This window comes from Protopterus annectens, chromosome 11.part0, assembly GCF_019279795.1.
Source record: "Protopterus annectens isolate FY-2018-M chromosome 11.part0, PAN1.0, whole genome shotgun sequence".
In the NCBI taxonomy this organism is placed as follows: Eukaryota; Metazoa; Chordata; order Ceratodontiformes; family Protopteridae; genus Protopterus; species Protopterus annectens.
The window spans coordinates 546244305-546260102 of NC_056745.1; the positions used below are offsets into that span (position 1 = coordinate 546244305).

The 15798-nt window shown below is 39.5% G+C and overlaps 1 protein-coding gene across 4 annotated transcripts in view; it reads right to left on the bottom strand.

The window, feature by feature from the left end:
• TBC1D30 (TBC1 domain family member 30) overlaps positions 1–15798 on the bottom strand; it is a 1459252-nt gene that overhangs the window by 180316 nt on the left and 1263138 nt on the right. For 2 of the 4 annotated variants that reach the window (XM_044088056.1, XM_044088058.1), the window contains 2 exons: positions 9312–9424; positions 7694–7828 (listed from right to left, as the gene is read on the bottom strand). In XM_044088056.1, the coding sequence (XP_043943991.1) occupies positions 7694–7828; positions 9312–9424 (248 nt within the window). The remainder of the gene's footprint in view (positions 1–7693; positions 7829–9311; positions 9425–15798) is intronic. The other 2 variants (XM_044088057.1, XM_044088059.1) reach the window with 1 other exon arrangement.

Genomic DNA, 15798 nt, shown 5'->3' on the forward strand with positions numbered 1-15798 from the left:
CATACTTTTTGGTATTAATTAAAGCTATGTGAGATATCAGAAGTGTATAAAGTGTTCATGTTTGTGCAGTATTACAGTACAGTTATTTCACAAATACAGCCATTTCAGAGCATATGTCGCAAGTACAGTATTTTGAAGAATTTATTGTGCATTTGAATGTTATTGCAAGCTGCTGTGAGACAGCTTGTTCGTATATAATTACAAGGGCCATGTTTTCAGTGTGTTTGTGCATAATTTGTTGGCATGACAGACGGATTTCAAAAAATACAACCACTTGTGTTTGATACTAATATTGCATAGAATTGGAGTGTTGAGGAATCCAAACACAAAAAACAAACTAGAAAAAGAACTGAGACAACATCAATGTTTTGCTTGGTCCATTGAAGGTGGATATCGATACCATTTGAATTGTGTTAATAGAAGTGGTGCAGTGAGGGCGTGTTCATTTGTCTCAGTTCTTTTTATATAATTGGAGTGTGTTTGAGCAACAGTACGACATTTTCATACAGACTCCATGTTCTGATAAAGATGACTGTACAAAGGCATTTACTCTGCTTAAATTAGCTGGGTCAGAAGCCACTAAAAGGGTGTACTCATTTGTGTAAGCACCTGCTGTCTTTGCAGTAGAGGGGGAAAACTGTCATACTGTAGTACTGGCTGAGTCAAGGGAAGACCCAGAGTGCTTAAAATGCATATTTAGAGAAATGTGTAACCCCCAGATGAATATTACAATGGAAAGACACTTACTTTACACAAGGGGTTAAAAGCCCGATGAAACTTTTGCAGCATATATAACTGATTTGAGAAACAGGGCTAAAACATGCAGATTTGGTGATTTAAGGGATGAGCTGATAGAAGACAGACTTGTGTGTGATATTAAAGATGATGCTGTGAGAAAGATTTTGCTTTCAGACAGTGATTTAACTTTGAATAAGGCCATTGAGATTTGTCAGATATATGAGCTCACAGAAAGGCACACAAATATGTTTACAAATGAGAAATGCATGGGGGTCAAGTAACTTCTAAAGCCCATGTTGATAGTACACAGTACGTGGTTAAAGGAAACAGGCCCAAGCACATGGCAGCAACTGTAACCCCTGCAGCCCTCACTGGTAAACCCCAGAGCTTTATAGCAAGTTCCAGAGTTCACACAGTCTCAGTGAAGCAGAAGAGTGAGTCAGCAAACAAAAAGAATGGACCCCCACCAGTTTCATTGCTGTCATATTTGTGGTGGAAATCATGAATCTAAAAGGGAAAAATGCTTAACTTTTGGTCAACAATGTCAAAAATGTAATAAGTGGAATAATTTCAAAAGGTTTTGAAAATCAAAAGGCACAGATTCTTTTATCAAAAGGGAACATTTCAAGAAACAAGTGGATCAATTAGAAAGCTGTGACCCTACATTTTATGTTGATGATATGTGTCAGTGCTTAGTGAAACAGTTAATGCAAGTAGATTTGTGGCAAAGAATGAAATATTTTGCACTGTTCGGATAAACGGAGAACCCATAAAGCTCAAAGTTGATACTGGTTCAAGGTGCAACATTATGTCAGCTGAAACATTTGCTAGAGTATGTGCTGGTGAGAATTTTGATTTGGCAAAGTGTGAAGCTTGCTGCTTATAGTGGTGAAGAAATTCAAATGGAAGGCTCGGTAATGCATTCATGTTAGTCTGCTGGAAGTAGCTACGTCTTGTTATTTTATGTAGTCAAAAAGCATGTCCAGTTATTATTAGGGCTCTAAGTTTGAAAATGGGACTGCTTTCATTTAATAAGGAAGTCCACTATGTCAGCTTAAAAGACCACTGTTTTAATTTCACCCAGTGTACTTTCTCTACCTATGCTGATCTTTTCAAAGACAAACTAGGCAGGCTTCCGGTTATGTACTCCATGAAGTTAGACCCAGATATCAGCCCAATTGTCAGGCCAGCCCAGAAACTTCCAGTAGCCATGAAGAACCGAGTCAAAGCTGACCTAGAAAAAATGGAGAAACAAGGTGAGATTTGTCCAGTTGATGAACCGACTGAATGGGTACCTTCCATGGTAGTAGCTCATAAGAAAAGTTCAGATGACATCAGAATATGTATTGATCTAAGAGATCTAAACAAGGCAATAAAAAGCCCTCATCACCCAATGCGTACAGTTGAAGTTGCTGCTCTTATGCTAAATGCCACTGTTTTTTTCGGTCTTAGATGCAAAAAGTTCATTTTGGCAAATTTTGCTTGACCTAAAATCCTTCTTGCCAACTACTTTCAGTATTCTGTTTGGAAGGTACAGATTTCTGAGAATGCCATTTAGGATAAATTCTGCAAGTGAAGTCTTTCAACGTGCAATGTAGCAAATTGTTTCTGGGTATCCCTGTGCTATTATAGTGGATGACATTCTAATAGGAGGTAATGGTGAAGCTGAGCATGACAGACACCTCAGAAAAGTTCTGGAAAGAGCTTATGAAGTGAATCCTAAGCACAATCCTCAGAAATGCAAATTCAGGCTACTAGAAGTCTCTATGATGGTCATTTATTTACCAATTTAAACTTACAATCAGCCCCTTCTAAGCAAACAGCCATTCTCGAGTTGCCACTCCAGATAATGTTCAAGCTCTACAATGTTTTCTTGGCATGGTTAACTGCCTAGGTAAGTTTATTCCAGACTTGAGCCAAATATCATAACCACTTAGAGAGCTAACACATAAAGATGTATGGTAGTCATGGTTAAAACAGCACCAGAGAGCATTTGATGTCCTGAAACAGAGTACTGCCAGTCCACCTACTCTTAGATACTATGATGATCACAATCCAGTTGCTCTTTCATGTTATGCTTTCAAGTTTGGTCTAGGTGCAGTCATTCAACAAGCTGGTCAACCTGTTGCCTACGCATCCAGAACTCTAACCCAAACTGAAATGCAGGGGTCTACTTCACGTTGTCATAAGTTGACAATATCGAGTCTGATATTGTCTGCACAATAATATTGAAAGTGAAGAACATCGTGCAAGTAAATGGAATTTTCCGTAAGGGGAGATTTCCGTTTACCTCAATATAGTGCGGTCTCGGAGTTGGTATATTTAAGTAGGGGGGTGTGGGGTGCAGGGGGGCTTGCCCCCTGACTACGCCATTTAGTTTTTTTTTTTAATTTGTTTTTTTTTTTTTATGTTATTCGATGTTTTACTTAATCGATCAATAAAGTTTGACCCTTATTGTTTCGATTAAGTAAACTTTCGATAACGTGATATAGACGCAAATGCAGTATGCTCAGATAAGAGAAAGAACTCTTGGCAATTGCGTTTGCATGTTCGAAGTTCCATGATTATGTTTATGGTAGAACTATCCAGATCAAAACAGACCACCAACCTCTAGTTACTATTTTGAGAAAGGCTATGCATTCAGCTCCAGACAGATTTTAATGCATGATGTTGAGATTGCAAAAGCATAATTTCAATCTTGTCTACAAGACAAGCAAACTTTTTTATCTTGTTGATACATTATCCAGATTGCCCAGAAATACCACTGAACAGCATGAGAATGAGCAACTTGATTCTGAAGTCATGGGAAGTGAGAAATTTTCTTTCCACATGTCTTGATGAGCTTAGAAGTCATATAGCCATAGACACAGTTTTACAGAAGCGCAACCAGTTTATCAAACAAAGATGGCCATCAAAGCAATCCAGCTTACCTCAAGAAGTACAACCTTATTTTCCATACAGAGATGAAATTTTGTTTGACAATGGTATCATCATGTAAGGTCCTAAAGTAATTGTTCCAAAATCTTTGCAACAAGAGTATGTTACTGTCTTGCAATGTGGCCACCCAGGAGCAGACTCTACCAGAAGAAGGGCGAGAGGACTAGTATTTTTGTCTTTTATGTCACAATACATTGAGAGAGTGCTATCATCTTGTTCTGTATGTAATAGTGCAAAGTTGCATCAACAGAAAGAACCATTTCAGCTAAACCAGATTCCTGAACTACCTTGGTCGACAGTAGAAACTGACATTTTTGACGCAGAATGATTCAGTGCCAACCTCACTCCCCTCTCACCTCCTAAATGGCCCATCTCAATACCGGAAGATTGCCAAATTCCAGTAATAACAGCCACACAGGTAAAAAAACGCACTCTCCAAAGCTAAGAATACAGCATCCATGGGACCAGATGACATCCCGGGCTGTGTACTACACAAACTAAAAAATGAACTGGCACCTCACCTAAGTGTCATGTTTAATCATACCCTCACCTCAGACTTCGTGCCCACTGAGTGGCGCACAGCTACAGTTATCCCACTCCACAAGGGTGGGATCCACCTTGGATCCCAAGAACTACCGCCCCATCAGTCTGATGAGCCTGATCTGCAAGGCCATGGAACGTATTTTCATGGAACTTACAAAAACAAAGATATTGGCAACCTTCAAACACTGGACCCCACCCAGTTTGGGCTCATGAAGGGCCAATCTCGTCTCCTGAACCTGACTGACTTCTTCGAATCAGTCTCCAGAGCCGCGGATGAGGGTAAGGCAGTCCACACAGCCTATCTGGATCTTGCCAAGGCCTTTGACACCATCCCCCACTCTGGAATCACAGATAAACTTAGTAAGCTGGGCGTTAATCTCTACTTCACCCGATGGGTTGCCAACTGGCTGGCTTACTGACAGAATTCACACTGTAAGAGTAGCTGACTCCAAATCCAGCTCCAGACAAGTGACAAGTGGAGTACCTCAGGGTTCAATCCTGGGACCGCTCTTGTTTGGCATCTACTTCTCTGAAGTACAGGCCAACACTAAGGGACTCTGGCTAACAAAGTTCGCAGATGACTGCAAACTGGGAGACATTACTAAATCCCCAAATGACGTGGATACTCTACAAAAGGGACTTACAGAAACAGATGCTTGGTGCCAGAGCCATGGGCTCAAGCTCAATGCCAAGAAATGTATAGTTATTCCCTTTGGGAAAAAACATGTAGCCGTGAATTACCACATAGGTGGCAGTACACTAAACACCAAAAGTGTGATTAGACACTTAGGGACACAGGTGGACAGTGGTCTCACCTTCAATAACCACATCGCCACAACAGTCAGGAAATCCTTCTACGTGGCACACCTCATCACTAAGGGCTTTTCATCCAGAAAAAAATGAGGTAATTGTCCCACTGTACTCATCCCTCATTAGACGCATTATAGAATACAATGCCCCATTTGGTATGTACCTCTCAAGATATCTGCAACTGAAAAGGCCGCAGAAATACCTCACTAAAAGAATCACAGGCCTAAAGCAGATGCCCTATGCTGACCGCCTTAAAAAACTCCAGCTATACTCTGTCGCATATTGTCTACTCAGAGACAATCTCTGCTTAACATACAAGGCCATGTCAAACCCAGAGCTGTTGGACATGCTACACTTAAAGAAATTCCAATCCGTCAGTGCCACACGCTCCAGGGATCTAAACCTTGTCATCACAATAAAATATGCTGGAGGGATAGGTTCCTGACCCAGAGACTCCCCAGACTCTGGAATAGACTGCCCATACATGTCAAGCAGAGCGCCTCCTTGGCCCTCTTCAAAAGGAACCTTGACAATTGGATGGGAGAAAGGAAATTCACCCCGGGGATCACGTCAGTTGCCCTGCTAGACAGGGGTCCAGGGAAGTAATAGCCAGGGGACTTGTTATGGCTAGGCTTGTATAGGCCCTAGGGCCGATAGCTTAGTACCAACCTATGAACCTATGGAATGTTCAACATTACTTGGTGTTAGTAGATGCTTATTCAAATTAGTTCAAGATTGACCTACTTCCTAATCTAGCATCCAATACTGTCATTACTAAGATGAAGTGTCATTTTTCAGTGCATGGTAGACTGCACAAAACTATTGCTGACAATAGCACACAGCTTACAAGCCAACAGTTCAAAAGATTTGCCAAAGAGTGGGACTTTGCTCATGTCACGAGTAGCCCAGAGTATCTGCAGTCAAATGGCTTGGCAGAACGTGCAGTTCAAAGTGCGAAATAATTACGAGAGAAGTTAAAATAAGACAATAGTGATGTTTTCCTGAATGTTTTGAATCTCAGAAATATGCCTTGTGATAAACATCTTGGTTCACCTGCCCAAAGACTTCTTCGAGACAAACCAGAACCACATTACCAATTAGTAGTCAGTTGTTGTTTGTGTGTGTCAAGAACAACAGATCAGTGAAAACCAATATGTTTAAGAAGCACTTAACCCAGCAGTCGTATTACGATAAGACCAGCAAATTGCTCAATCTATTACGAGAAGAAGTATTAAGGATGCAAACGTCCAAAGGTTATGATCGGATTGGAGTCATGAAATGTATTTGCTCAGAGCCAAGATCATACACTGGGGAATCACAAGGAGTACAGTTTAGGTGGAATTGGAAACATCTGATGCCGGTGTCCAAACCTATACCAAAGCACACAGCCTGTGAAAAAGATTCTATATCTCAGAGTGAGCTGTCCAGGATTCGAGTTCCTGAAGATGTTCCAGTGAATATCCCTGTTCTTGTGATGAATCCTGAAGTTCCTGATATGACTCGTTCACCAAAGACTGTCCCTGTTGCTAAACCCAGTTCTGATTACTATGTTACTAGTTCAGTTCACGTCTCCAGACCATGTTATAGATATACAGCAAACTTGGACATGAACATTGTGTTTGTTTCTAATGTCTGTATTATTGCATGTCTAACTCCAAAGTCATTTTCATTTAACGGCAGTCTTTTTAAGAAAGGGTATGTAGATCAAAATGTGTGTGTATGTCTTTAAAAAGCTATCTAGGGGGCTTGCACAAGTCTATAAAAACTGAGCACGCGCAAGCCTGTCATTTTGTAGTAAGCTGCTGAGATGTAAGCATGTATGTCTGTATAGTCTGTATGTTAATCAGTTCATTTATATTTTGTAATGCTGCTGTCCATCGTGATGTGTTTTCATATAATAAAGCTTAAAAACAAATATCTGCCTGTTCGTCATCTATATTAGAGAGAGATGAGCAGCAATAGCTATCTGTTAATGTGTTTTTGAAATGGATTTAAGAAATTCAATTTGAGAACAAACTGCATTGTCATTTCTTATGCACATTAACATAGTAGTTGTGATCAATGACCCAACCATACTTCTCTTTGTTATGCATCTTTTAGTTACTATGCTCCAGAGAGCACACGACAGCCACCACAGTACAGTGCTGGAAAACCATAACAACTTTAAAAGATACACACACACACGTGAGGCAGAGTGTGATATCTAACAACTTTTAAAGCTGTTGGTCCATCAAATGTACACCTGGCTTCTGGACACTGCCTGTGTGAAGTGCTAAGTGCATTGCAGCTCTAAAATCAGGAAAGCAATTCACCTATCTACACCTTCTTTGTAACTCATAACACACTGGAGCAACTAAAGAGTCATGTGCTACAAAGAATTATGATTGGACTTCTCCTATCATAACCCGACAGTTGTGCATTCTTGATATGTATGTCAAGGTTAACATCTCAGCTTTGCTTGTAATTTATATTTCTTGAGATCCATTTTTCAAAGATGTAGCAAGTGGGTTATGATGGGTGAACAAAGCATAATCCCCTGTATTAATACTACTTCTGTTGACAATCACACCCTCCATATACACACAAGCACATGAGAAAAATCAGTGTTCACAGTTTACATTACAACTTTGCATTGGCTGCAGAAAAAAACTGCACATAACTTTACCTTTCCTTTAAGGGCAATGTTTGTTGGTTATTACAAACGACCTTATTACTTGCTGCATACAAAATTATGAAGCAGTAATATTGCAGCCAGCAGAACTTAACAAATGGGCTCAGTGGCAAACATCCCATTTCAGTTCTGGGGAAAACAAATAAAAAAAAAAACCAGTAATTATTTATACCTACAGAAAAGGTAGAAAGTACAGCGACTCGGAGGCAAGCTAAAAAACTCTTTAGATACATTTTAGAATTTTATAAAAGTATACTGCAAACTTTTCTATCAAGTATACTATCACTAAAAAAGTCAACTTTAAAAGCTTAATATTTTGAACATACTTCTATTAAACAGTTCTTATAAAGATAAGAAATGCAAAGAAACCTTAATAAAGAGTGGATATGCTTTTATTGCCTTAAAAGCACACTTTACTTTTGGGAGGCATATGACGTTACACTAAGTTAGGTTTTCTGAAAAGTTTAGCACAAAATCATAGTTAGCTGCCACAGCTGATAACCTGCATTTACTTTTTATTCATTTTTAACCAACCAAGACCCACAACGGATAAGTGTCACTTTTCGAGAGCATGTCCTTCAGTTCAGAAGAGTATACAAGTGGAAACTGTAGGAATCAAAATGAAGAGTATAAGAACAGCTCAACAGCAGCGTGTAGCCTTAACTCACTACACCACACTTACTAAAACATTAGCAGCTTTTTTTTGTAACTTTACTAATTTTAAATGTTTAAGGAATACCTTTTCAACACTTCATCTACACAACCTCACTTTATATGTGACTGACTTGTTTCTGCCTGTTGTCTGTGCCAGTAACGTGTCCCTGACTTTGTGTAGCATACTCCATGACCTACAAAGAATTATGAATGGGTCTCAGACCCTAAGTGTTCTTGATATGGATAAAAATTTCTTGGCATCCATGTCGAGAGCACAGAGTAAATTGGTTATGATCAGCAACCCACTCATAATCCTCTATGTCCATAACCGTTACAGTTTTCAGTTCTGTTATGCTACCATGATCATTTTTTGTACCCCACAGCCTGGATCATGACTAAAACTGTCCACAGACCAGCTTGCTTAGCTGGTTATCAAAACAAATATGCCATCATTATCACAAATGGAGCAGAAGTCACATTTAAAATACAGACAATTTTTTTTATTACTTCAAAAGCATGTGTAATCTTTTATGGAACAATATATACTATCAAAGGAAGTACTTGGTTACCTAAACTTGTTACTTTAAACTTTAATGCATATAAAGACGTAGATGCCTATTTTACAAGTAAAATAAGCACTGGGGTTATGCATAGTAAAGATATCTGCCCAGGTGTTATAAGATACTGGGCATTAGGACTTAGGACACTTGTGTACAAAACATGCATTCACCCCCACCCCCTTTGTGCACTATTACTTAACTAATGCACATGTTACATACAACACTGTAATTTTATAAAAATGTTAGAAAATAGTCACATATCAAATTCCATACTTAATCTGGGGTCAAATGAATTACTGAAGTAATACTGTTCCAATTTACATATAATATCCATTCAGTGTGCAGACTTTATGCACAGCATAACATTTTACACAAAAGCATAACTAATGCAGACATACCCAGATGATGAGGCAGGTTTTATAGCTGCTGTGAATGGAGTGATATTGTAGGTATATTTTTCCCTTAATTCAGCCAGTTGTGGAAAAGGAAAAGGAGCCATTGAATAAACAGTCTGGAAAAAATGAATTAATAAAATCATACAGTACACTGGCTTTTGAATTTTTAAGTAAATAAAGCTATGATGGCCCTAAATCAGTCTGCTACCAAGCACAAGGTTAAAATGTATTAATTTACTAAACAAAGAAAATGGCATTACAAAAAACTGCAGTTGTTTAAGCTGTCAGCTGCATTTATTAACATACAGCTGAAAACTCAAGGTAAGAGTCATAAGCACAGGCTGCAACACATATGGACAGTGCAATACAAGGAAAAGGCAATTTACAAAGTGTGCGCCAAGAAAGCAGTTGGTATTCAGTATGTATGCAAAGGTACAAGAGGTGCTTATTGATATATGCACATAAATGAGATATACAGCATGAAACAACAATGCTAGCAATTCAGAGACTGCTACACTGTGCACCAAAACTGTACACCGAGACTGCATCACACTGCAATAAGGTCCACTTTGTAGTCAATGACAGTGGCACACTGCTAGGGTTGTATACACTTACCACTTTTCAAACCATATGGGTGTGGGTGTGGGTGTGTTGTTACACACAGCCCTCTTAGTGACTGCTGTAGGTTGTGTGGAGCAGCAGTTTTGGGGCGGTTGCAGAGGAGGTTCCTCACCTGCCTTGAATGGAGATCACACCCCTTTTCTTATAAAAGGAAGGGTCAGACAGAGAAAGAAATTACTGAGGAGAGATACACAGACAGGGGCCTGTACAGCACGAACGACAGAGCACCAGAAAGCATTCTGGAGAGAGATACACAGGCAGAGGTCCATAGAGCATGATAGGCCAGTGTCTTTGGTACTCAGCCTTTCAAGTAGCAGATGACCTGAACTGTGAGTTGCTTACATGAGCTGAACTTTGAGAGACTTAGCAGGACTGAATTGCGAGTACCTTGTATAATCTGGTTGAAATTGTATAACAGCACTATGGACAGTGGCTGTACAAAGCCAATTTAAATATATTACACCGAAACCAAGTACTAACTCTCCAGAGTGATTATTAATATTACAATATGTGATCTAGATTTGTACCTATACCTATAACCACATACATACACAAAACATGCATGCTTGTACATGTAAAGACAATCAGGTTGCCATCATGTTGCCTGTATAGTTGTAGTATTGCAATTATAGTGCAACAGAAATGTAAATATGTTGAAATAAGTGGGATATAGATACAAAAGCATAGCCCAATGCATGCTTCTAATATGGCAGGACTCGGTACTTTTCCGTCTGTGCTCATGCAATACAAAGCCCAAATGAGATGCACATTAGCACTAACACACACCAACAGATGATGCACACAACACAGTTCAGTAAGTTTTTGAAGTGCACTGTCAGCTGTTATACACCAGGCTAGCTATAGTGGTATACAATGTATATCACCACCCCAGGTATGCTATATAATGCAGATAGTCACCCACATGGTGTGCATGTCCACACATAAACAGTGAATGTCCTGGTGTGTGTCTTAACTTAACGTAAGACTGACTCCCCCCATTGCCTCGTACACTACTGTATATTAGCCTAATTAGTCTTCCCTAAAGTATGTTATGGCTACTCTGTGTGCCATACTGAGGGATGTTGGGCACCTTCCAGCATAACACACTGCACAAGGCCAGCTGGCATAAGTACAGGGCACACTGCTGCACTGCTCTGTACCTTAATGTGCATTACTTACATACATCATCAATCCCTATCAACCCTTCTCCTTGTACTTTACACTACTATATGGTACACAACATGTGAAGTAAACTACAGTTGCTGGAGCACACACGGAACAGATAGACGCACAATGTTTCTCAACTGTGTCTCTGTCAGATCATCTTCTGTGTTACTGAATGCACTGTGGTTCACCAGCTATCTGAATGACAATTTTGAATCTGGTTGATTATGTCTGTTTTGTGTTTAGATGATTTAACTTTGACCATATATCGTCCTCTTCAAATGCTACATACTGTTTTATCACACTACCACATACTTAGCTTTGGTGTTACTGTAGAGTATGAATAGGGTACCATCTTGTTGAAGTTATGCTGAATTACAATTTCTTCTATTTGCAAACACATTTGTAATTGAGCCATGCTGACAAGGTCTAGTGCAAGAAGCAGAAAAACAGCTATTTACCATTTTTGTTAAGTGTCTGCAATATTTATAGATCACTGTAAGTGCACAGTAAGTATTCCACAGGAAAACAGGTAAACGATGGATATGACAAAACTTTTAAGTACATCAAAACTGGATTCTCCAAAAAGGCAAAAGCTTTCAGAAGAAAAGATGTACAAAAAAATAAAAGAACACAATTTTATTTACTTATTTCTTATTTTTGTTAGCTAAGCTGTTTGACTGGTGAAAGTCCGCAAGCACAGCGACCACAAAGAAAAGCTGAATTAACACAGTAGTTATTGACATTTGCACCATTTACAGCAGCATCCTAAATCAGCATGACAAATGGCATACTTAAGAACAAAGCAAGATAAATAGGGAGCAAAAAACAAAACAAAAAAGTCAAGCACCTAGTGTGGTAGAGAATAGGAAACAGGAGGGCAACATGTTTTTTACCTGAAGCCCAATGTGCTATCCACTGTGAATGCTTAGCAGTAGCTTATTAAGTAACCATTATTACAGTCAGCCCCAATGGTGAAGAGGGATAAAGCCATGACAACTGCCCTGGCAACCTGGGTCTGATTAGTGGCCCAGGTGATTCATGCCTGATGGTGCTGCCAGGGAGGATGGGCAAAAACTAACCTGTGGGGAATGGAGGCTGTTCCCAGCCAGGCATACCTGCCACTTCAGTGTTGAGGAATAGAGGTTTGAAGGCACTGAAAGCAGGAACTGGTATAGGGAGGTGCATGCACTGTGGCTATCAGAGCAGATGACAGTAGCTCCTGTCCTACATGTGAAGAAGTGCACATGTGAACATGGTGGCCGAGTCAATGGCACTCCATGAGGTGAAGTAGGTATGCATGTCACCACCAGAGGACGGGTTAGGAGTCTATTAGAAAGTTTTCTCACTGTCAGGATGTAGGCAAGTGCACAAACCTCTCAGATGTCTGCCCACATTACACCCCCTGATACAGGCTCACATCCAGGTGGATTTAAGTATGAGCCTCACCACAGGGAATGAATGGGCTGCATGCCATTCAGGAGGCTTGATGGTCAGTGGGCAGAGAGACAAAAAGATAAGAAAATAATGCTTACTAAACAATAAAAGTAGTGCAGACTACTTACACTGTGCAAGTATGACAGCATTAGAAAATAATTAATTCTAGGTTGCAGGTACACAGTAGCACGGTGTAAATCATGGACATATCACTGTAAAGTCAAGCTTAACAGTTTCATCTACAACTGCATGCACCCCCAGCTCATTTTCACCCAAGATTTTATAACTAGTATTTTAGAATCTGCGCAATGGAGAAAGTCATTAAGATGGTCTGATTAATACCACACTGCAAGGTCTTGCTGGCTTGAAAATATTGCTGATGAATGGTTTTAATACATTACTAATATTTTAATCTCAGACCTGAAGACAAGGGCTATGCCCCTGAATCGGTTTTTGCTTTTTAGAGCATCAAGATCACAAGGACTTGTGGGCTGCAAACCTCTACTAAGTACAAGACACTACTTCAAAATATTGGTAAGTGCACAGTGGTTCCTCACAAAAAATATATATATATATTACATGGCATAAACACAATGTCCTAAGCAGATTGTCTCAAATCCTTATCTCTATTCCCTGCTTCCTACAGACTTTTGAGAGAAATTTACACCTGGCTTACAAGGTATCCTAGGATCCTGCTCTCTGATGAACATTTTGCATATCCTTAAAATGAACAGCTCCATAAATAATAACTTTCACAATTTAAACTTTTCTTGTAACTTAAATAGGATATGTTGGAGAGACAGGTATGAATCTCAGAGAATCCCATTCCCTGGAATAGGCTTCCCATCCATGTGAAGCACAGCCCTTCCTTAACCCTATTCAAATGCAGCCTGGAGTAGTGGATTGGGAAATCAGAAGATCACCCCTGGTCTGACACCTATGTCTCTGACAGCAGATATTAAATCATGCCCTAATATATATTCCTCAAATAACCTCTAAGGCATAGTAACTCATGGGATACATTTGGGCTGCAAGGCTATAGTCCCCAGTGGTTGCTAGCCTAGTACATACCTATGAACCTACAAGGATCCTCTATTTCTTACTGCATATTATGATAACAGTTTCACTAAGACCACAACAAAGGAGAAAAGGGAAAATAAATAATAAGGTACATATGACTCATTCTAAGACATAAAAGCAACTATCCAATTCATTTTACAAGACACATCACCCCTTTCTTCAGGTGTTAAATATGGTGTCTTCATTTAATGGTTTTAAAAACAACCATGCCAAGTCCATTAAACAGGTTAAAGTACACTTCTGAAGCAACTGAAAAATTAAAACCAGAATAAACTCAGTGTACACAGCTGTGTAGGGGATTATCTTTAATAGATATTCTGAGTGAATCCCTTGGAGAAGATCATAGCAATTACACGCCACAACCACAAGCCCAGACGCATTATAAATCCTCACTAGAGAGCAGGATCTACTGGCAGAGAACCTGGAGCCCCATCTGTGACACCGGGGATCCAGGTTTGAATGGAACTCTAGGTGCTACAGGTGCTGGCCAGGAAGGATGAGAGAAAGGGGGTCAACATCTTTGTCTCCTGTACTGTGTGACAGATGAGGGAACTAGATGTGGCACTGTCAACCTGAAGGCAGGAAGTGCAACAGTGACCTCAGGTGAGGATAGCCTTGAGAATGCCTTAGCCCTACACGTTTGTGGAATATCATGCAAGTAAGGACCGTCTGATCACTCTGTAGGTAGGGAGACTGACCAGGAGGAAATACCTAACTTCACCCCCCCCCAAATACACAAACTTCCTAGCTGGGAAAACTATCTTGTATACCACTACAGTATGCTTACTGGAGCTCGGGTCCAAATGGAGAGATAAGTCAGCAAGCAAAGGAAAGTAGTATTGATGGGGGGGTGTCTGAATGGAGAGATAAGTCAGCAAGCAAAGGAAAGTAGTATTGATGGGGGGGTCTGAATGGAGAGATAAGTCAGCAAGCAAAGGAAAGTAGTATTGCTGAAAATGAATTCATCCACAAGTCTTGGTGAGTAGCTTCACAAGGTGGCCCCTGTTTTTCACAAAATCTCACAAGATAACACTGATTAATAGACTGTATACATCACAGCATATATCATGGACAGAAGTAGGTCAAAAATAAAAAAAAGATAGCTGGGTGCACAAGACCAAGTTTAAAAAAGTGCCCAATCCTGGTAGGTGCACTGTTGCCAGGACTGGAAAAAAATGACAGTGTAGAATCCTCAAAATACAGAAACATTCCTACAATGGGGCCAGGCCCAAGAGGAGGAAGCCCCCCCCCCATTGTAGAAGGTAGTAGCAGTCCACAAAAATCACAAAAACTGATATGCCAAAGAAGAGCCATAAAGAGTGGATTATTGAGGATAAGAAAGCAATTATGTATTGTTACTATTATGCAAAAGCCCAGAATTTACAGACACAAGATGTACAAAAAAGAGAGAAATTAGAGGAAAGGAAAATACTTTCACAAGAAAAACTATCAGAAGCTTCAAATAAAAATGTGTTTATTAATACAACAAATTTGTGAAAAAAAAGTATACAGACCAAGAAACTCTGATTTGTTTGGAAAAAGCATCATCTGAGAAAGTGCAAAAATACAAACAACAAAACCTAGAGAGTTTTGAAAAGTTTAAAAAAGAAATGTGGACATAGGAAAGAAAGACAGACTTGATATGGTGCAGTATTTATGCAAAGGTGAAAGCAAAATTAATCAATATAAAGAAGACAACCTCCAAGATATTCAAAGATAAACACAGGCAAAGGCATCTAGATATGGAAAACTTCATAATAAAAATATCATCACAAAGAGGGAATGTAGAAAAGTAGAAGTTAAAAAATAGAAGCTGAAGTTATGGAATGCCTGTGAAGTGAAGGATTTGGTGCAGAAGGTCTAGAACAGGTTAAGGTTACAACACAGCATGATGGAACAAGTCCCCAAAGTAAAGAGAAACAGGAAGATCAGGAGATGCCTGAAGAAGAAATATGGACATGGGAAAGAAAAAATGATTTAATATGGTGTAATATCTATGCAAAGTAGAAAGCAAAACTAATCAATACAAAAAGAGCAGCACCAAAGATATTTGAAGAGAAATACAGGCAAAGAAATCCGGACATAGAAAACTTTACAATACAAAACATAAGAAAACAAAGAGGAATAGCAGAAAAGGAGATTAGTAATGGAGAAGTTAAAGAAATAGAAACTGATGTTAAGGAGTACC